A 23,893-nucleotide genomic window follows, 5' to 3' on the forward strand; every position below is an offset into this window, starting at 1 on the left:
TGCCTCAATAATCGACATTGTGCAATTGAGAGGCTAGGCACTGCTAGTGTACATGATAGCAAGTGTATGTACTGCTAGTGTACATGATAGCAAGTGTATGTACTGCTAGTGTACATGATAGCAAGTGTATGTACTGCTAGTGTACATGATAGCAAGTGTATGTACTGCTAGTGTACATGATAGCAAATATATGCAATGCTAGTGTACATAGACAGCAAGTTTATGTACTACTAATGTAAACGACAACGAGTATAAGTATTATCAGTGTACATGACAGCGAATGCGATATTTCAACTGAAACGCCAAATTAGGTCTGGGTAGATACATTGAGCAACGAAATGTCTTTGCAATGCCTTAGACTAAATTCAAGTTGCCAATACTACTTGGGCGCATTAAACATTGCCGAACCAAGCAAGTTGTATGTACAAATACATCCACAATGGCCTTGTCTATTTTCGTTCAGCATGTAAAGAAATTGTCACAATAACGCACTCGCTGTTGCTGGTGACATGTTAAAAGAGAGTAAGAGCATGCCTAGCTTGTCTTGAAAAACTGCTGTTTTTGCGGAGTTGTCCCCCGTCGAGCGGGCAAGCAACACAACAGCTTGTCACAAGACGTACCACACCTGATGCATCAGCTGCACTTACAGGGAGTTGTTCTCTTCCGTCTATGCGGCTTGGTTGCGATGTTATGTCAGTTGCTCCATTGCAACGATTGCCGATTACAACGTTTAACCAGCAACCAGTCTCTGCGGTAAACTTTAGTAGAACTTCAGAACTTAGCAACAACAGCGACTAAAGGTGTTGTTATTTGTGCGCTCAGTCAGTTTTATTTCTATTTTTGTATCAGTCAGTTTTATTTGTTCTTATGGATTTTATTTTCAATTTATTCTATTCTTAAGTTATACTAAAGTTTACAACAGAGACTGGTCTTTGGTTAAACATTGTAATCTCATTTTTTTCTACATAAATATTGGCGCGAAACCCGTTATGATTACCAATGGAGCGACCGCCATAACATCGCAGCGAAGCGGCATAGACAGAAGAGAACAACTCCCTTTCAGTGCAGCTGATGCATCAGATGCAGTGCATCTTGCGACAAGCTGTTGTGTTGCTCGCCCGCTCGACGGGGGACAACTCCGCAAAAACAACAGTTTGTCAAGACAGGCTAGAGCATGCCGTACAAACAGAATTAGCCATTTAAGCGTGAGCAATGAAAATGTGGTCCAAAAAAACAAGTAAATTAAACATAAAGCATATGCCGGCGATAGGAATAATAATAAAAATATTCGCCTGCACGAGGAAAACACGTACCAGAGTGGAGGCTAGGAAATCAGTACCTACCTGACATGGTCTCTACCCATAGCTTAATAGGCTTGAGATCGGGAGGAATCTGCATAGGTGATGGGCCAGAAGGACGAACATGCATCATATGGCCTGGCGGAGGACCACGAAGAAGACCTCTTGGCGGAGCCCCCATCATTCCACCAGGTGGTCCACCTAAAAGGCTGCCAGGCGGACCTCCATGCATACCTCCAGGAGCACCAAGTGGGGGTCTACCCATTGGTGGAACACTACCTGCTGGACCACCTCCTAGAGGACCACCCCCTGGGGGATTACCAATTGAGAGACTACTTCCTGGAGGACCACCTGCTGGAGGACCACTACCAAGTCGACTACTTCCTGGAAGACCGCTTCCTGGAGGACCACTTCCTGGAGGACCACTTCCTAGAGGACCGCTTCCTGGAGGACCGCTTCCTGGAGGACCGCTGCCTGGAGGACCGCTGCCTGGAGGACCGTTGCCTGGAGGACCGCTGCCTGGAGGACCGCTGCCTGGAGGACCGCTGCCTGGAAGACCACTTCCTGGAGGACCACTTCCTGAATGTACGCTGCCTAAAGGTCCGGTACCTGGAGGCCCGCTAATTGGAGGGCCGCTTCCTGGAGGTCCGCTTCCTGGATGTCCCCTTCCCAGATGTCCGCTTCCTGGATGTCCACTTCCTGGATGTCCGCTTCCTGGATGTCCACTTCCTGGATGTCCGCTTCCTGGAGGTCCGCTTCCTGGAGGTCCACTTCCAGGAGGTCCGCTTCCAGGAGGTCTGCTTCCTGGATGTCCGCTACCTGGAGGTCCACTTCCTGGAGGTCCGCTTCCTGGTGGCCCGCTTCCTGGTGGCCCGCTTCCTGGATGACCACTTCCTGGGTGTCCACTTCCCAGGGGACCACTGCCCGGCGGACCGCTTTCCAAGGGACCGCTTCCCATCGGGCCACTTCCTAGAGGACCACTACCTGGAGGACCACTGCCTTGTGGACCACCACCTGGAGGACCACTGCCTTGAGGACCACTTCCTAGAGGACCACTTCCTAAAGGACCACTTCCTAGAGGGCCACTTACTGGAGGACCACTTCCTGGAGGACCATTTCCTGGAGGACCATTTCCTGGAGGACCATTTCCTGGAGGACCACTGCCTGGAGGACCACTGCCTGGATGTCCTCCCTGGGAAGCACCTGGTGGTCTTTCATGCACCATGTGTGGAGGCATTCCAAATGGAGGAGGGCCCTACAATTATGAAACTTCTTCAATACTAGTTGAAGTAATTGAATACATTAAAGGGGAAGTTACGCTGCTTGCTGGCTGCACAATCAAACTGAATACAGTAGACGCTCCTATAATGTATATCTCCTATAAAGAAACTCCACATAACATGAAGAATATATGTAAGGTTTTTGCTTCAATCTACGTAAAAAATTCCATATAACGAAAGTGTCAAGCCAGTGGAGTTCTTAAATTCGATTTGAATAACGAGAAATTCGTAGTTGGCCTTAAAAATACTGCTTTTTCTCTTGTCACACTTCGGAGAGAAAACAGTGTATATTTCCGTTAGTTATATAGGTACCCTGGCAGTCTAATTCGCAGTGAGACATCGTCAGGTGTCGGTAAAGCACAGAGAACTATTAGCCACACAATTATTCAGAAATAGTTATAGGCGATCAATTGATGCAAGTATTAGGGTGTCGGTTTACCAGTCTGAATGTCACAAATTGGAGCATCGTCGAAAGCTGGCTCATATACTAACAGAACCCTGGGGATGACAAGACAGACGAACAGATATACACCACTTTTATTATAGTGAAAAAAATTTTGTTGTGCTTTATCGTAGACATACAAAAATATGTTTTTATTATTTTTTTGCAGAATCCTTGCTGTCTACAAAAAATAAATCGTTGTAAATTGACATTGGAAATATGCGCTCCTGTTAACTTATTGTAAAATAACCAATCATAGACCATCAACAGAATAAAAGTGATAAGAAACAGTAGAAAAGTTGTCAAGACAAACTAATAATATTACGGTTACTGTACAGCCAATAAATTGAAAAGTTGAGTCGTTTTTCACTCTTTGGAGGGCCAAAGGGGTGAGTATAGAAAGATTTTGGATCAGATTAGGCAATTTACCTGTATTTTACTGTTCATATATCGTAAAATCCCTACATAATGTAAACATACCCAGAATGGATTATTTACGTTATAGGAGTGTCTATTGTACTTTTAAAGGGTCTTTCAAAATGAACAAAAAATCTACCATGAGATTCAAGTGCGCAACACAAAGCTCCCTAAACTTTTTACTAGTTAGCATGTGTGAAAACAAATCTACATTTTGTATTTCTTGGCTAGAAAGAGACATCTGTTTGTGATATATTTGTAACCTGTGAAGTGAGCAGTTTGACAAACTACGTTCACTGAACAGACCACCAATCGTTCTATTATCACGCATGTTGAACAGGAAACAGCCAGCTAAACAAACTCAAACCAGAAACTTACTCTTGGGCAATCACCACATTTACGTAAAAGCTAAAACATAATTCAACGCATTACTACTGTGAAATGTAGTCCTTATACATTAAATATGTACAAAGAGACATAGTAGTTCCTATATACTACAAGTGTATGGAGAGACAGCAGATCCTACATACTACAAGTGTATGGAGAGACTAGTTCCTATGTACTACAAGTGTATAGAGAGACATAGTAGTTCCCATGTACTACAAGTGTATAGAGAGACAGTAGTTCCTATGTACTACAAGTGTATAGAGAGACAGTAGTTCCTATGTACTACAAGTGTATAGAGAGACATAGTAGTTCCTATGTACTACAAGTGTATAGAGAGACAGTAGTTCCTATGTACTACAAGTGTATAGAGAGTATATAGATACATCCTTGTTCGCACTAGATTGGATTGCAACCAAATAGTTGTTGGCATGAGATGCTCTCCAATCCATGTCAGTATTTGCATAGCCGTTAGGGTAGCCACAGCTACTCTGGCATCGGGACTTTGGCAGCAGCTCCAGTTTCATAGTGGTTTTTCATAGTTACATAGTAAGGATTATAATTTTAAAAACTTATATTCTTATGATGTTCTAACTAGTTTCATTTGAGCCCATCTTACGCACTTGAGGTCTCAATCTTACAATAAATGCAAAGAAATTTTACCAAGTCAAAGTGCACACACCTTATTGAAGGTAACTATTACACCTGTTAAAGACAACCTTAACGCTACCCCAAAATTTAAATAACTGTGTTGGAAAAACGCAATTGCATTTACGAAAAGTGAATGTTTGCTATGAAAAGTCGACCATTCACAGATTAAACTTTCACTTCTGGCATAACAATGCAGAGTATGTGACAGTCATACCTCGACATACGAGATCAATGCATTCTGGGACTGAGCTCCTATGCCAATTTACTTGTGTCTCAGGGCACTATTTCCTATATAAAATAACTAAATACAAATTAATCCACTATCATACTATGAAAAATTAACACAAAACAGGATATTACGATGGAAAAACGTGTTTTTGACCGTTGAAATTCAAGACCTAGGCTAACAAAGTAACCAATCTCTATTTAGTTGTTAAATTCTGCAATAAAATGTAACATTTTAAGGTAGGCCTACACTACTGTAAGTTTTAACCTTCGCGATAGACGTAGTGGTCAACTATGGTCTGAGAGAGACCTGATAGCAATGCTTAACACGTAACAAAAACCAATGCTATACTTAACAAAAACCTCAAATTTAACTTAAATGAATTTAGCTTACTAAACACACACTTAGAGCTAAGTTTGAATTGTTCATTAAACATGCTTTGATTTTGTCGCCCTAATTTTTTTATTACCCGTTTCTGGTTTAGCGCTTTTTGCTTCGTGTTCACTAAAACTTTTAGCACACCTTTTTCGGACTGAATCGAGGCGAAAGACCGAGCAATGCTATTGTCGAAAGCAGCCACTCACACACTTGGCCATATAGTGGCCATCGAAAACCGGCTTGTATGTCAAAGATTACTCTTAACTTAATATACTTGCTGGAAATGTTGCTCAAATCTCGATTTTCTTCAATGTTGGGGCACTCGTATGTCGAGGTATGACTGTATTTAGACTAAGCTATGTTAGCGAGTGATGTGTCTTAACTGTAACTATTATTAATGTTCTACATACCCTGGGGCCTCTCGGTGGTGGTCCTCTGTTGAATGGTGGAGGGCCTCTGTAGCCAGGAGGTGGGCCACCTCGGGGAGGTCTGAACGGGCCTGGCGGGGGTCTAAAGCCTCTTGGTGGAGGTCCTCTAAACGCAGGCCCTCCATGCTCTTGCCATTCTTGTCCACCACTAGAAAAATATGGTTGTATGTACAGTCATCTAACCGACTATTGTAGTAGTGTTATCAAGATGGTTTTCAAGCGCAGTGCGGATACGCAACATTGCATCACTTTGTAGTCTTTTACATTTCAAAAAAATGTTTGGTTGCTATTCCAGTTTCAAAATAATGTTCTGTTGCTATGCCAGTTTCAAAATACACTTCTAGCATGCTCCCGTTACTGGATCACCAGTTTTATAAAGTGCTTCATCTACATTTTGGCATTACCTACATGCAGATAAATCTGGTTTACCAGCTTGCTGCCAGAGAGTTGGTCACGACTTTTGCCACGCTGTCACCAGAATTTAAGGCATGAATGGCCTAATGACTCTAATGGCATAATAAATCACTGATTTGTTGAACTGAATGAGTAGCAAAAAATGACTGCTTCACACTTCTTCAAATTTGTGCTTTAGCACCAGAACATATTTAGACATCTAACCTACCATCATGAACAATCCAGGTGAAAAACTTATTTCATTATTACATTTATAAAAAATTGCTTAAACAAAAGTACTTCCAACTTTAGCAATCACTTCAGAATGCGACTAACATGTATTACAAATAATTTGCAAAGTGTTTAAATGTAACTGCTGAGACTCAATTGATGCCAAGACAACAAACCACAACATTTAAATATCAACATGTAACATCATTCCCTCTATTTGATTGCATTGATAGTTGATAAAATGTAAGAAGATGACTCGATCAAATTATCAGACATTCACTCTATACAATGGTATAACATTTAAACTGCTTCTTGTCCATAAAAAGTATTTGAGCTAAAATGAATGATAAACATAAGAACCAAAGCTCCATTTTCATAGTTAATAAAGACAGACAAAAAGAATTATTTAAACTACAAGCATTATTTTAAAATAAAAAACACAAATTCATGTGTTTGTTCATGAAGCTCGCTCGATTAGGTTTGTTTGTTGATTCAACTTTGAGAACTTTTTTTAATACAACTTTTATTAAAAATAGCCATTCGGTTGTATTTGACTAAATACTGTTCACACGGTGATCTCACACGATGCACATATTTCAAAATGATTTTTAAGGAGTTTACGGGCAATCACCATGAGTTTGCCCTGAATTTCAATGCATAATGGTTAAAGTCAAATGTTGCAAAGTTAACATGGTTTTTTCCCACATCCTGCAGGGCATTAGTATATAATGACTAATTAGGGTTTCTTTGTATGACATTCACCTTTATTGCTTTAAAATGAAATAGCAACTGGATTTGTAAATTCGTAAATTTTTTCAATTCATAGGCTTTACATGATTGTGAGCGAGAAGTGCTTCAAACTAGATGAATAGCTATATATTACATCATCTATAAAGCAAACTTTAATCAGTCTATACCAATAGAATAATTGTATCTGGGGAAAAAAATTTGTTTTTATTTACTTTTAACTGTTTAATAATTGTGTGATGATTGAATAAACTTGTGAAAACTAACCTAAAGTTAGTTAATAATAACTAAAATTGAATATTGCCAAGGAAAGGTGGCTATTTTTATCAACAATTACTATCAGCAGTTTTACATATACCGTAGATCTTATCAAAAGTGTGAGTTTCATATGAAATAGTAAAGGCTACTATGATCTGCTGGCATTCCATATCAATTAGTTTGAATAAATATTCAGTGACAGTATTTTGAATTTTTACAATGAGTCAAAGAAATGCAAAGCTTGAGAATTTGTAGTTGTTTTTTACTTTTTACTTCTACAGTAATGAATTTTTTTTAAATTTAATAATCTATGCATTACACTTATTCAACAATGATATACTTGCATAATAGATAGGTGTAAAGTTGTCCTTTTTATTTATTATCTGATGCATTGATCGGTTACTAATGAACAATATTAAAAGATGAGAAAATGAGACATCTTGCAAGAAATTAGATCAATCTATGACAACAGCCATGCAAAACCTGAGAAATTTTATAAAAAGTGTCATCATATCCTGTGTGCTAAGATAAATTTAGTTAGTCAGGCATAAATAAATGAGTAGGTGAAGCTATTCAAGCCTAATATTTTAGGATTTGTCCTATCAATGAACATAGCTTCAAAAATTCTATAAATGGAAAACTGTTCGAAGCTTCAGGTAGGCCAATACCTTTTTTTTGTTCTCCATCCATCACATTTACTTTCTAAAATCTGCCCATCAATAAAGAAGGGAGTATAATGCCAATATTAAACAACTATTTTGTTTCATTTTATCATTTTGCAGCAAGATTTGACACAACTAAAAACAATTTGAGCATTATTCTTCAAATACTTAATTTTGTTCCACATTATCGTAGGGTCCATGTGATGTATGCTGTACTGTTGTGCTACCCATTTCCTGATTTGCCAGTTTGTCAAGCTTGGTTATGTGTCTCTTTATATAATAAAGAATTTAAAACTAAAATCTAGCTTAGTAGTTTAGTAAAACGATGAAACTTTTAACTAGAATGACGAACACAGAGATCGACAAATGAAGTGAATTTTATATAACCACAAACCATGGTTTTATACTTTATTAAATACAAAAATAAAAACTAATCTTTACATATTTCTGGAATGAAGCTCGGCTAAATCATCAGTAGCTTAGAATGATCAATGGTTACAATTTTGAATCGCTTACTAGTTGAACTAAATCGGACCAAAAACCAAAACACTTGAATGTACGTTTATTAGTAGACTAAAATGATAGTACAGAGCAACAAACTGTTTAACAACTATCATTGGTGGCACAATAAAAATATAATTATAACAAATCAAAAGCTGAATCAGTGAGCTTCACAATGGCGAGTTGTTAAGATAATCCCCATTTCTCAATGACTCAATGGCTGACAGCGAGCTAGAAGCACAGTAAAGTATGGCAATGAACAATTGAACAGACAAAGTAAAGCATAAGATCCAAGCCATATAACTACCATACATAAATTAAACACAAAAAACACCCAGCAGTGATGTACCCGAATCAAACTTCAATTCTTTTGGAAATATGCTATTCTTCTTGAACTATTGTGAGTACAGAAAATAAAACCACTTTCGATAACTGATTGCTTTTGCCTGAAGTAATTAATTTAAATACGCCTACTGCTACCAACAAAAAGGTACTGCTTTGAGAAGGCTAAACCACTATTGCACAGCTTCGCTGAATGTAACTAAAACAATAAGGCTTTTGTATTGTTAAATACCACTAACCTACCTCTGTCAATTCGGTGGGGTTATCTCATAGTGGTATGATCCAATAGTTTAACCTTGGTGTATCTCATCAGCTTTCGCACTACATTTGTCTTCAACAACTAAGATAATAACCATTTCATAAATATCAGAATGTAAAATTGTTCAGTATTTACTATGGTTGAAGTTAAATTTACGGTAGAGCAATTTTAAGCAAAGCGCATCGCCAGTGTAGATTACACCATCGATTTTTTATATATTTTGTCATAAAAGGCATGGTTCGGTTGACCATACCAAACGTCATATTTTTCTAACTCTTTGTCTTACTGATAAATTGTTAAACTCTTGATGTTGAAATCAATTGGAAATGTCAAAATTCATTAATACATGAAATAACTAAACGCACCGAAACCTGCGGTTCATTTAACTCCAAGCCTACTCACGGCGGCTGCATTCTTGGGCGGTGCATTCTTTGATGCATAGCAAAGATAGGTGGAGGTTTTCCATCTCTGTTAAGGTGTTCCCCATTTTCACCGGGATAGTGGCCATCCATTTCCTCATTTTCGCAATTTGGATCTTGCTCGTCGTATTCTTCCATGGCCGATCTTTTCAACTAGAAGAACTTCTTTCAAGCTAGAAAAATTATGTAGCAGGAATATTTTTCACAAGTGTTTGATTAAACAACTGTACCTGCTAACCGCTACTCGCTGCTAAGTAGTGCTAATTTGCGGTGATTCGAAAATGCGAATCGCTTAATGCGGTTCGAGATGATTCAATAAATTAAATGTTAGGTCTATGTTTTGCTCTACGCTGCAGATCTTGATGCGTACAGATATCTAAATGAGACAACTCCTTCAACTTCTCTCGAACACCCTCTAATGAAACTTTACTGTTCTAAAATAAGACGTCTTTCATCGTGACTCCGTCAGCACAATCAACAAAAATAATCAACATTTTTGAAAGGTACTTGGTGTGACGGTTTGTTAAGCACATAAAAGCAATTGGTTATAGGCATTCTTTGTGACATAACAGCTCACTACAATGCATATCAAACCATTGCCTAAGAGAGCCAACGTCTTTGTGGAAGGTTATATCAATGATATACAGCCCCCATGGGGGCTGTATATCATTGGTTATATCCCAACCGAAAACCTTTCCAGAATGACCATGCTGAAGAGATTTTTTCCAATGTCTACAATATCAACATTGCACAAGGATTACTTCCTAATAGTGAAAAAATTTTTCTCATTTTTGCTCAGCTCTGTCATCCAGATGAAGTAAACCTACTAGGCAAGGGTAGGCGTCCCCCAACTCAAGAACTCACTGACACAGACTCGAGAGCCAGCCAATAGACAGACTCGAGGGTGAGCTGAGAAACAGACTCGACGGTGAGCCGATAAGCAGACTCGAGAGCGAGCCAATAGACAGGCTCAAGGGCGAGCTGAGAAACAGACTCGACGGTGAACCAATAAACAGACTTGATGGTAAGCTAATAAACAGACTCGATAGTGAGCCAATAAACAGACTCGACGGTGAGCCAATAAATAGACTCGAGGGTGAACCGATAAACAGACTCGAGGGTGAGCTGATAAACAAACTTGTGGGTGCCTTCTCCCAATTTTTACACCCTAGTAAGCCAATTGCAATAATCCTTGATGTTTGTCCAATAGCACTCATAGTGAATGCAGCTATGATACGCTGGCTGATATCACAATGCTTAAGTAAGAAATAGTGACAATAATTTTATACACTACTTTGCCTTGGAAAATCAAGCAGAGCTATAGTTAAAGAACGCAGTGTATTTATTGGTGTTGTATCTCACAGCGCAAAGCAGTAACACACCGAGCAATGGCAAAACTGAAAGTTTATACAACAACCAAGGGAGATATCTACAGCTGGTTGGTTGCACAATAATGAGGTCAACTGTTGCCACAATAAAATATTTCGAAAACTAAAACGATAATATACATTATTTAAGCAACTAATCGCGTAATACAAGTATTAACTTTTCTGAGTATTTATATAGTAACATGCAAGTCCTAAAACAGTATGGTAATTAGTTGACCTAAAAATTTGCTATTATGAAATAAACATATAATATCATACTACAACAGACATATGTTAAGCGAGCGCATTATAATTAACTGTTAAAATTTAAATAAATGGCATTAAATTCAGAGAACTCTTTTACGCACCCTGGCAGCTTATAAATACGAGTACTAACTGATAGCACTCGACAGGGCATACTGTGCTATCTAGTAGACAAACTCTCATTCACCTAGCGCCTACAGATTAGCCATGATATCGCCATCGCATTAACCACAATATAGCAGCTTAGATAGTAATGCTTGTTTGTATAACCTATGCATGTAGATCGCATTGATGCTGCCTGTGAATCAAATTGACCATTTTAGTCCTTTTTGCGTATTTTTAGCAAAAGCTAACAAGATTCATTGCTCTTGCGTTATTATTTTGCAATAAACTGTATTTTTGTTTATTTTATAGCTAGCAATATATAAACTCTGCAGATTTATATTAGGCCAATTTATACCAAGCTACTCTGTCATTTGGCAACATGTAGTTTTTAATATTCACATGTTATTGACAGTCATAGCTTGACATACGAGATATCAAGTCATTTTATTGCCTTAGCCAAGTAGAAGGCCAAAGAGGTATGCAATTCATAGTATTACCAATCATTCATGTTGTAGCATCTGCATATCATAGAACCTATATATTTTGTTAATTTTATATTGCCTGGAATTGTTACAAATTGTCTGCTTATGTAAGATTATATAAACACATACCAAAATATTTTATGTGATTATGTTATGCTTTTATTTTAGTTTTCCCGGTTTGGTTTTTAAGTAAACGATATGAACCTGAATCAGTTAGACTCAGTTCTTTAAAACTGTAAGGACAGTACATGCTTTTTAACCAAATATCTTAGCCAGAAGCAAAGTAAGTGAAATGTTGTTTGGAATGAGAAAGTATATATATACTTAGCTAAAGAAATCATCACCTGCCAGCACCATGAAATTTTACAGTTTACTGCCTTCCTGATTATTTAAATGGATGGAAAGTCGCAATAGAAAAAGAATGGAAATTAGTAACAACAACTGCAAATGACGCTGTTCAATACGGAGGCAACAAGCAGATTTTTTATTACTACTTGTAATAATGGAACTGTTTCCATACACGGTTGTAGAGCTGTTCCCTACCCTTAAATAAAATATAGAGACTAATATCACAGCTAAGGCCTGTATTCCACCTTAGGACAGCCATAAGATTGACAGATTTTGTTCGGGAAAGCAAAATTTCCATCACCCAAACTGCTTGCGGTAAAACAGCATAATGCGAGGGTAGAATACATTTCAATTAAAAGCAAAGACAACCCCCTAGTCAGATGTTTGAGCCACAATCCCAGTTAGCTCGTAAGAACCCAATCTCTCAATCGTCACAGATAAACCACACACGACCAGCTAACATTGAATAAATCTCTACAGAAAAGCAAATACCTACAACAGCTGATTTGACAAGTGATTCAGCACAAATCCAACTCAAAAGGGCAGACAACTGAAAGTTCAAAAGCGCAGGCGTTTACTCTGAATGATGCCATGATTAGAATAGCTGCAATGAAGGAGGGCTAAGAATTATGCAGAGTGAAACTTATCAGTTTAAAAAAATATGCAGACTGAGTTGAAGCTTTAGAGAATGAGAATAGAGAACTTCGATCTAGCCAAAAATCTATGTGGTGCTGCAACAACAACAAACGAAAAACTAGCCAACAGCAATTCTTAACATTTCGGACCTGCCAGCTCTGAATGACAACTCTTGCCAAGATGCTTCAGCAGATGACACAAACACTGGTGAATGGAAAACTGTAGCTCAGCAGCAAAAGTCCAACACAATAGCATCAATTATGACAAATACAGCACCTACCACAATGGAAAACTCCAGAGTGAGAAAGTAGGGATTATAGAGAAAATAATCAACCCAGCCAACTTCAACATAGTTGAAAAATAAGAGATAGGAAAAAATGTTGAAGGAGTGATCATTGTTAAAATCACTCGTCACCCTCATAATCCTAAGAAATTCATGCTGCAACTCGCCAGCGAGGCTACGAAAGAAGCAGTTATATTAAAACGAAGCTCAGAGAGCATGTTTTATTCGTCATCAGCCCAGAATTTCACCAGAAAAAGTGTCTCTGGAGGGGCGATATGAGACCTCTAAAAATGTCGGATAAAGAACTGAAAGTGGACATACAAAAAGATTACCCAAGTGCCACCTTCTTACGCATGACCAAAAAGCCGTAAAGAAGAAAACTCAGAGAAGTGAAGATATACTTTCAATCTGTAGAACAATTATATAGCGCGATAGATAAAAATCTCAAATTGGCAAGTCAGAACCAGTATGTTGAACAAGCTGAACAACTAATGAGTACTATATGCACAAAATGGACAATGCACAAAATGCTGAGACTAGGACATACTCAAAATGAATGTCAAAGCTCAAAAGCTTGCTCACCCTGTTCAAAGATCGTGGATTTAGCCAGCGAGTGTCATTGCATAACTGATCTCATCGGTTAGGCAGTGACAAACCAGTATGCCGCAACTGCAAGGGCCGACACAGCACAAACATGAAAAATGAATGCATTACCTACCAAGACAGACTGACTAAAGTTGTTAATTATTACAAAGAAGATCAAAATTGCCTTTAAACTATGCTAAGTAAACATCAACCAGACTAAAACTGAGTTATACTTTGTAGTTGCTATCTTTAATTTCTTATGGTTAGATGTTAATAAAATATGCAGGTTCTATAAAATAATATTCGACGTTCAATTTCACATGTATTTAGTTGTATAACAAGTTGAACTGAACAAGAAGTTGATTACAACGATTATGATTGTTACAATGAATGCGGTTGGCCATGAATGAAACTGTTAGCAAGTGAAACGTAATGTAAGAATAGTATATATGTATATATAAATGTATAAGGTAGAATACAGTTGATTAGTTAAGTGGCATCAATCCTGATTGCTGCCTAACAGAAGACACATTCAGATTATGCTCAGTTTACTACTGCAGGCATGATTGTCTGTTGCAAAGTTTGGAGGCAAAATATACTTGGCATGCTCTGTTTATTTTCCACCAAACAACACATCGGAATTAGGTGAAATCACAAACACTTTTGTGAATTTATCACAGCGAAATACATACCTGAGGATATAAAGTTTGATACTATTGGAAGACCTTAATGCCAAACATGAGGCATGGGGAGACCGCTGCCACAATAAACCAGGTGAAAAACTGCTTAGTTTTAGCATGGATGCTAGGCTTGACATAGTCTATCAGCATAATGAGCCGACCTCCCTCTCTGACAATGGTTACAGTTTCATAGACCTTTTCATCTCCTTAAACGACATAACAGGATCGGTTCAAAACCAATATACAGCTAGTTCTGTTGAACTATTTACAGGTGCTCTTCAGAGAGCTCGTATCCTTATAAAAACTGAACTGTATAACCAACACCCTAACAATGTTTCTCATACTTGCTTTAAATGGGGCACAGCTGACTGGGTTGGCTTTGATGGGCGCTACAGCAGAAATTCTGAAAGCGTCTTGTTGAAGTAACGATGTCTCAAACCCCTCTCGATACATGGAGTGTGGTAAGACAAGTTTTCGGAGTACGCAAAGACAGACATATCTTTACTGACTACTGTACGGAAACAATGAATCTCTGAACTTTCGAAACACTTGCATGAAGCTAGAAGTCATTTGAAGTACAGATGCACATATTAGAATGGAGATAAACTTGAAAAAGCCAAAGGGCAGTTTAACGAAGCCCTCACTCAAGCTCAACAAACAACATATCTTGGGGAAAAACTCGATATCTTGAGAAAAAATTCGAAAGTCTGAATGACTATAACAAAGATAACTGCTGAAAAAAACCAAACATTAGTTCTATAGCAGTGGAGATAATACCATTGGACACCTAAGGAGCAAAAACTATTCTCCATAATGATAAAGAAAAAGTTTGCCACTTGTTTAACAAAAATTTTGTTTGGCGGCGTTGAAAATTTCTGTCCACCAAAAGCAATGCTGGCTGATTCAGACACACGAGTATACATACCACAAAACCATAGGTGCTGAATAGGCCTAACTCTATGGATAAAATCAGGAAAACACTACCCAAGCTCCAAACATCGGGAAAAAGTGCTGACACAGATGGGATTCATTCAAAGATGCTGAAGCAGGGCACCAACTTTTTCCTGATGGTCATGCATGCTTGCATGTTTTTTTTAACAAAACTTTTGACACACAACAATGGCCCTGGGAAGAATCGAACCTTGTGATCTTTTTCAAAAACTACCATGAAGTTGGGTTATGTAGACCAATCACGATAAGCTCAACATGCACCTAAAACTTTAGAGCAAATATTGGAAAACAGGTTCAGAGCATTAGTTGAGTCATGGTCTGTTCTCTCTAAAACACAATTCGGGTTCAAAAAGGGGGAGGTACACTTATGTATCTACTCCAGCTACTGACCCATCATGTGGAAGCTAAAACGCACACTACTGGTATATTCGTTGGCCTACAGAAAGCTTTCGATACTGCATGGCGTCACAAAATGATCTGCGGACTTAAAGGGCTTGGAATGAAGCGCAATTTTTTCTGTGTTGATCACTCCTTCTTGACAGCAAGAGAGGTCAACCTGAATGTAAAAAAGTTCATACCCCCAGCACAAAACTGCACAACTGGCCTTCCTCAGGGTGGCATGCTTTCACTCTTACTGTTCATTATATATACAAGAGCTATGTTGTCTAATGTTGAGGGAACTGGCCTATAGTATGCCGATGATTGCATTGTGCTATTCACTAGAAAAAAATCAACTACACTGCGTGAAAATGTCAAGATATCGGTATGAAAATCCAGCAGTGGTTGGAGAGATGAAAACGGAAGATCAGTTATCAGAAAATCGAGGTAGTCAAATTTTTTTGGGCAATTTTCACCTTCTGCTTTGAACACTACTGATATCTGCGTCTCTGAATCAACAAAAGTTATCATAATTGATCAGCAGCTGACATTCAAAAAACAGTATGCAAATTGCATGAAAATATTGGAGTAGAAAAATCAACATGCTTAGAACTATTCATATATGCAGGTCTGAACTGCAAGACTGCGAAAAATCTTTATCCGAGTGATTGTACTAAAGGCAATGCATGCTGCATCACACTGGGATACCAAAGCAAGTGTTTCAGTTGCTGAACACATCAAACTCTTTCTTGCAGCTCACTTCAACCAGCCGAGCACGGCTCTTCACAAAAATATAAACATACCTCCAACAACTCTACCATACACAAAAGAAAGGTTGCATCTCATGAGAGGTTCGGGACAATATGGCTAGACAGGTATCCTGTCTACCTCACCACAGAGCACTATAACCAAGACCTTTCTAGCCGACTTGAGAAAAATGATATATATACATTTTCAATTAGACAAAGTTAGTCACAAACACCTTTCTAAAAAGGCAATCAACCAGACCTTTTAGAAAGAGTGGTCAAGAAAATTGAGTCGACCATTGCGCCTGGGAGTTTGCCCATACTAACTGTTGTCAGAACTAACTCCCTGATCTTCTTGTTGAATACTCAGTCACACTACAACACAACTGACGCTCTCTCGGCCATCTGAATGATCTTCTGATGGAGCATTACGTCTCAGCTGGTTCAATATAGAATCAATAGGACCTATACTACAACTTGCTTGTGTCTGACAAATGATGACACCTCACACCACTATCTATTCAACTGTACAGATTATGAAGCCATGCGACAGATAGCCAACCTGGTGTTATTCAACCGGGAGTGCGTAATCCAGTTCAACATTCTGACAAACACACCATCATTCCGATGTAATATGAATAGAGCCCTGGTCAGGGAATGACTGGCACTGTTATTTAGCTGCAACGGTCACAACCTGGTGCTTGAGGTTTGGTGTTCCAGTCTCTAGGGCTCTTGTTCCTGAAGATGGGAAGACCAGTGCCCCAGACAATCAGGGAGGAAAATCTCATACAATACTCACACTAGCACTCAAGCAGTAAACAGTCATTCTATATCCTCTAAACACGATGTATTCTATCATATTTCATGCCACATATATCCGTGGTTCGTGGTTAGCACATCCTGTAATATTGAGTTCTTGACTAAATTATTTATGTTGTGAATATCACCCTTTCATCTTGCCTGCAAATAGAGGCTTTTTCCTATTCAATTCAATATAGAATTCATCATCATTTGTGTAAGCATTTTTCAAAATAATTTTCACTTCGAATTTCAATTGTTTTTTGAGAACAATTCTTTTTAAAACATAAATGACTACATTACTACTATGACTACTACTCTTACTCAAAATATGCCAACGCATAGTTAAGGATAATGTCTTGGAGCGCTGATGAATCTGAGTGAACCTAGCCAACTTTGTGTTTTAGCAAAAACTGAAGGTTCAATTTGTTCACTCTTTCTACAGCATAGGTGAGCGTTTTTAACTGCTACTGCTGTGCAGTCAAATCTTACTTTGTATGTTTGCATATCTACAAACGGCGCAATAACTAATCTTACCCACAACAGCTATCCCGTCCCACATAGAGATGATATCATCTATCTGTTGGCATTATGAATCAAAGAATATACTGCAATGAATGTTCAATTCTTTAGTATCTTTAGTCAAAAATTGTGGTACTAATGAAAAAGAGAATGGTAGATTTGACAGGAATTATATTGAGAGCATGTTAAGTCAGTAGTGTCAGACAAGACACAATGACATACAACAAGAGTTTAGGTAGCAAAAAGATAAAATCAATAACGAAAATTGTACATAATTCAATTCTACTTATGTACAATTAGTTTATTTTTAAGATTGCTGTGTAATTAATCATTGCATTAATTAATTAACTGATGGGTTCTACAACAATGCAACAATACGGTACAAAATGCCGGTGCCAAGCAAGTCCAACGAGCGTGAGAAAAACGAGTGCAGCGCCAACCTATCATTTTGCCTGAATAGGCATCAACTTATCTGCTGACTGGCATGGTCTGAGAGTATGTTTTTGTGATCCGCTGGATTGGCATTCAACTCATAATTGACCACCACAATTTCTTCTCGATGAGCCTGCAGTAAATGAACCAATTTTGTGGTTAAAATGAGTTCACCGATAACAAAATGAAAACGATGCTTACACCCTGAGTAAAGAACTGCAATACTAAGGTTGAAAAATGAAGGACTGAACATAGAAACTAAAAATATTCCATAGCGCAACCTCATGTTAATACAAAGTCTCAATCAGGTTGTAATATACATGTGCATAACGTAATGAAGCTATGTCAACCCTCAACACTGATTGCCATTGAGAGATGCTAGAATGAATCAACTCTCACTCACCAATAGTACTTCAAAAAGTTACCAGCATGGATAAATGTTTCCATATTACCTACTAATCGGCTGCGGCTCGTATTACTCCACGATCAAAAGGAACGCAATTTAGTATTTGTGAAACGAACCTCACATTAAAATCTTGATGAACTTATTACGAATTGAGCTTGTATATGATTGCATTGACTATATAAACTAGTGATGACATTGTTACTAACTTGGTCCGTATCTGATAGATCATTTACCACACAAATTCTTGTTAATTTCACACCATAATAATACGTCGTTAAAGGTATGAATAATACTACTGAAAAGTGCATTTTTACAGGACTACATTGTCAGCCTAACAAATCATTAAGTAAAAGTTCTTGATAGATAATTTTGTCAAATAAATCACCTAATAACAGTGTGAGCATGTGACCTACTATCTAGTACTAGATATTAGTATCTGTGGGTGTACCGTGCTCATCAACCATCTATCAAGTATTAAAGAAATATCGATACAGTAAAACATCAACATAAAAAGCTAATTTGTTCCGAGATCTATTTGCATGCTAAAACTTTCACGTATTGAACCAAATATTCCCATGAGAATACACTGTATTTTGTTCTATAGCCCATAAATCTATGTAACTATCTGCAACTGTAAACAAATAAGTTATACGCAAAAAACTAACTTGGTACAGTAAAAATCGAGAAAAGAATGTTTTTCTTGACACTGTACCTTCGTGACATGTACCTTAGCGATGTGTACCTTAACGACACGTACCTTAGCGACATGTACCTGAGCGACATGTACCTGAGCGACATGTACCTTAGCGACACATACCTTAGCGATATGTACCTTAACAACATGTACCTGAGCGACATGTACCTGAGCGACATGTACCTTAGCGACACATACCTTCGTGACATGTACCTTAGCGATATGTACCTTAACGACACGTACCTTAGCGACATGTACCTGAGCGACATGTACCTAAGCGACATGTACCTTAGCAACACATACCTTAACGACACGTACCTTAGCGACATGTACCTGAGCGACAGATACCTTAGCGACATGTACCTTAGCGACAGGTACCTTAACGACATGTACCTATCAAAAGGTACCTTAGCGACACGTACCTTAGCGACACGTACCTTAACGACACGTATCTTAGCGACACGTACTTTAGTGACAGGTACCTTAATGACATGTACCTTAGTGACACGTATCTGAGCGAAACGTACCTTAGAGATTTGTACCTTAACGACACGTACATTAACAACACGAAGTTAAGAGACACATACCTTAGCGACACGTACCTTAATGACACGTACCTTAGCGACACGTGCCTTAACGATACGTACCTGAGCGACATGTACCTTAGCTACACGTACCTTGGCGACACGTACCTTAATGACACGCGCCTTAACCACACGTACCTTAACAACACATACCTTAGCAACCTGTACCTTAGCGACACGTACCTTAGCGACACGTACCTTAGTGACACGTACCTTAGCGTCACGTACCTTAACGACGCATGCCTTAGCGACACGTACCTTAGCGACACATACCTGAGCGACACGTACCTGAGCGACACGGTCCTGAGCGACACGGTCCTGAGTGACGTGTACTTTAGCGACAGGTGAAGAGAGATATAGGCTCGGCAATGCTTAGGTTCGGAGATCGAAGGCAGTGATAGAAATATCACAAGTTACTCTAACATAAACTAAATTAGCTTATATATTTTAAATAATTTTTACCCTTCGTTATATTTAATTTACAATCTTCACTAGCTTCTCAATTTTAATTTACAAAACTGAATCAAACAATTTTTGAAGATTGTATGTTGGAAACTATTTAAAGTTTTATGTCAAATATTTGCTCAAATTTTATATCATCTGTAGCAACTTAAATGGTGAGGTGATTTTGAGACCAGGTTTGCACGTACAAGAATTAAATTTGAAAAGCCATTGTAACAAATGTAGGTTACTTTATGAATATAGATTAGGGCATATACTCCTAGTCCTATCATTGATTATTTTATCGAGCTTGTTGCATTGATTCCAAAAACTTGATTGATCCAAAAACTACAGCAACTTTAAAAACCATATTATCTGTTCTAGCAAAAGACCTTGACAAGACGTAATAAGGGTAGCTATAGACCTGCATGAAATCCCCTCTCAGTCCAATGTAGTAAACTTTAGTCGCTTCAGCACCAAAGTTAGTAGGGAAATGGAGACAGAGCTGTGAAACATTGTTGAACTTGGCTGCCTTGATACTATACTCGACTGTACCAGACTCGTCTCTAGTCAACTCAAACTCCTGGTCAGGGGTTGACCCTGTCTCATCAAAGGTCATATTTGGTCTGTTTTTAAACCTGCAAAAGGTACTAAAAACTACAGAATTTAAAATAGCGTCTGTTTATGACGCATAGACTATGAGACATTTTGCAAATAATTGGAATAACTTTAGCAATTGAAAATCTATTCAATTAAAGGAAAAAGATGACCATTTTTTAAACAATAACATACTCTAAAATTGAGAAATATATAACTTTTACTTAGAATAGAAATTCTTAGCTACCCCACATAGAATAATAATTGTGTAGACAATGCTGCAAAAGAAGTCTGTGATTGTCTACAATGAAATTAATATGAGTTTTGGGTTCATCAGAGTGTTGAATGTTTAAGACCTTTTACAGAGATACTCAGATTACTGGCAGCATTATGGAGCGTAATGGCAGCATTTACCTTCAATGTTTTAGTAAATTACATCTCCTGAGAAACAGCATGAGAAATGACAAATGATTACTATTAACATACGCCTGATTTGACTCCAGATTTCACCATGTTGCTGGATGCTTATAAAATAGATTTTTTGGATGGCATTGCGGTTTGATTTTCATAAAAAATAATATACTATCATTTTTTATAAAAAATCAAACAGCAATCCTATATTGCTGGGCATATTCTAAGTTGTTTATTAATATCAGCAAGTGATAGTGGGACAACAAACCTCACGAGAAAAAAAGAAACAAGTCTACAGGTACTAGCAAACATCATTCATTCTAGAATAACACGATTCATTGTGAAACGAAACTCACAATCTTAATGACTTTGGATGTGTGTCCTCCTCCCCTCCAATGAGTGATACACCCCGTAGCTTCACTGATCCAGCAAAACTGAAAGCACATGAAACAAGTCTTCCACAACAATAATAGAATGTTGAAAACAAGACAATTGCAATGAGGCATTGATCTAGATAACAAGATAAAAAACTCCATCTAGGAAGTGGGAGTTTTTGAACCAGTAACTGCTGCAATAGTCAATGTTACTCAAATACCTAATCACATACAGTCATACCTCGACATATGACCGTACCAACAAACAAAACATTTGAGACACACTGAGCATGAAAAATCTTGAGCAAATTGGTAGCCGAATATGCGAGAAGCTGCTTAAACAGCATCGCTCAGTCTTTCTCATCAGATCAAAAAGGATTTACAAAGACTAGCTAAAAACGAAGGTGAACCCGAGTCTAAACGCAAGACAAAAAAAGCCAAGCTGGAAAATAATTAAAAAAAATGAACACAAAGACAAAATCAGAATGAAGTTTAATGTAAGAATAACTCATTTCTAGGTGTGTGCATAGTAAACTGAATTCATTTAATTTCATTTTAAAACTTATGCCATGTTACATAACATCACAAAAGTGTAGCATACCAAACATATTGCCATTAACTCTCTCTCACTCTCTCTCCGCCGCTACCATCTGTCTCAAAAGTATGAACTCTATACAGTACTGTACATACTAATGTTACATTTTACTGCAGATCATAACCATTAGTTAGGTATTTGTTACATTTTTGGTGTAGGTGGTGAATTAAAACAATCAAACAATTTTACCATTGCAATATCCTGTTTTATGTTGTTTTTTCAAAGGGTAGTAACGGATTAATTTGTATTTAGTTATTTTATATATAGGAAAAAATTGATTTGAGATACGAGAGAATTGACATAAGAGTTTGGCACTGGAAAGCATTAACCTCTAAGTTGAGGTATAAATGTAATGTCAAACTAGCTTTCAATGCTTCTTAATGCGCAAAGAGGACAACTCTGATGCGGGAAAGAAGTTGCAATGCTCCCTAGAATCCCAGAAAAAATAAAAATAGACAACAAAACGGTTCTAATCGTCCAATTTTTTTCTTCATGAAGATAGCCTGTTACTATTTCATTGCTCTTCTAGTAGTATGTCACAAGGTTCCGACACTCCACAGTTCCTTTTGGCAGTGAAACTCTGCTTCAGAAGCCAAAAGAATTAATGCTTGCATCTTGTTTGACCGTCTCATGTATAGGAGTAGCGAAAATCAACAACAAAACGTTTTAAACCTACCATGAAAATACGGTGCTTTTGGCAAGTAAATGGCATATAAAAAACATTAATAAGAGGGAGATCAGATGAGGATTACCAGTGCATGTAATAAGTTAATATAACTTACGGTACCCTGAAGAGAAGCTCTTCATCAGCATCACTTTCCACAAACTACAGAAGACATTCACAGCTGTCTACAGTACATGGTCAGAGGTTATCAAATTTGCTGCATATGGATGAATGTCTATTTGCTTTAGAAGTATGTGGTAGTATGACTAACGAGCTAGCGATGCATTTGGTGTTTCATGATGTTTAGGGTAATATGTATGTGTACTAATGTATAAATTAAGTAGATTGAGTATTATTCTATACAAAAACAACTAGCCATACATACACGCGATCTGTCATTTCTCTCTGCCCATGGTTTGAAAATTGTTTTTCCGGAACCATCCGTAACCTCATTCAAGCATTCCACTCTATCTAGATCAATCTTCTGGTAGAGGCTGTACGCAGCTGACATGTCTTCAGGGTTATCGTGATCGTGATCACACCCTCCACCATGGCTGTGACCATGTCCAGACATGATTTCCTCCTGAACTGGTTGTATACACCACATTTGTAAATCAATAGAAAGCTTAAGCCAAAATGCTACTTGATATGCGTTTGACAAACTACAACTTCCATATTAAAGGTTGACGTGAAATAAAATTTACATTACCCTTATTTGGTATTAAAAGGTTTACCATGTCTTACTCTGCTGTTGTAGGTACAAAATATGTGGAAATGTGATTACAAGCTTTTAAAAGCTCAAAAACAAACAGTTAAAAAAACGGCCGTAGGTTAAATCCCTTATTTGGATGACGTATTCAACTCAATGTTGTTATTGTTTTGACACGTGATGTTATCACATGAATTGAAAAGCCAATAAAAGGCTCAATATAAAACATCATATAGCACTAGTTTATGACAAACACTTCGGGTTCTATCGAAAAGCCCTTATCAAATATAGATGCTCGCTACTTTACAGTTTCGTTTCAACTTGGTCTAATCATCCAGTCATAATCTGATCATGCCACCCATATTTTCTGCCAAATGGTGCAAACAGTTTCTGCAGCATTTTTTGACCGTAACGGGTGACAACAGGCTTTTCATGTGTATCAGAGGATGATATGCACACCTTCACGCTAAGGTTAAAAAAATAAACTGATTTTAGGCTAGGTTTTGAGATATCAGTGCTCAAAAT

General features: G+C 37.9%; 2 protein-coding genes across 4 annotated transcripts in view; both read right to left on the reverse strand.

The window, feature by feature from the left end:
• LOC137386003 (transcription elongation regulator 1-like) overlaps nucleotides 1-9,465 on the reverse strand; it is a 37,439-nt gene extending 27,974 nt beyond the window's left edge. For all 3 annotated transcript variants that reach the window (XM_068072647.1, XM_068072646.1, XM_068072648.1), the window contains exons 1-3: nucleotides 9,300-9,465; nucleotides 5,487-5,652; nucleotides 1,344-2,553 (exon numbers count right to left, since the gene is read on the reverse strand). In XM_068072647.1, the coding sequence (XP_067928748.1) occupies nucleotides 1,344-2,553; nucleotides 5,487-5,652; nucleotides 9,300-9,454 (1,531 nt within the window). In that variant the 5' untranslated portion in view covers nucleotides 9,455-9,465. The remainder of the gene's footprint in view (nucleotides 1-1,343; nucleotides 2,554-5,486; nucleotides 5,653-9,299) is intronic.
• An 8,317-nt stretch (nucleotides 9,466-17,782) lies between these two features.
• LOC137406613 (PITH domain-containing protein 1-like) lies at nucleotides 17,783-23,243 on the reverse strand. The gene is made up of 5 exons (XM_068093216.1): nucleotides 23,045-23,243; nucleotides 22,778-22,821; nucleotides 21,383-21,460; nucleotides 20,443-20,656; nucleotides 17,783-18,026 (listed from the first exon to the last, which is right to left on the reverse strand). Exons 1-5 carry the CDS (start codon nucleotides 23,231-23,233, stop codon nucleotides 17,925-17,927), a joined length of 627 nt encoding a protein of 208 aa, XP_067949317.1. The 5' UTR covers nucleotides 23,234-23,243; the 3' UTR covers nucleotides 17,783-17,924.
• Between the last annotated feature and the right edge of the window lie 650 nt (nucleotides 23,244-23,893).

Source organism: Watersipora subatra, chromosome 1 (assembly GCF_963576615.1).
Source record: "Watersipora subatra chromosome 1, tzWatSuba1.1, whole genome shotgun sequence".
Classification (NCBI taxonomy): Eukaryota; Metazoa; Bryozoa; class Gymnolaemata; order Cheilostomatida; family Watersiporidae; genus Watersipora; species Watersipora subatra.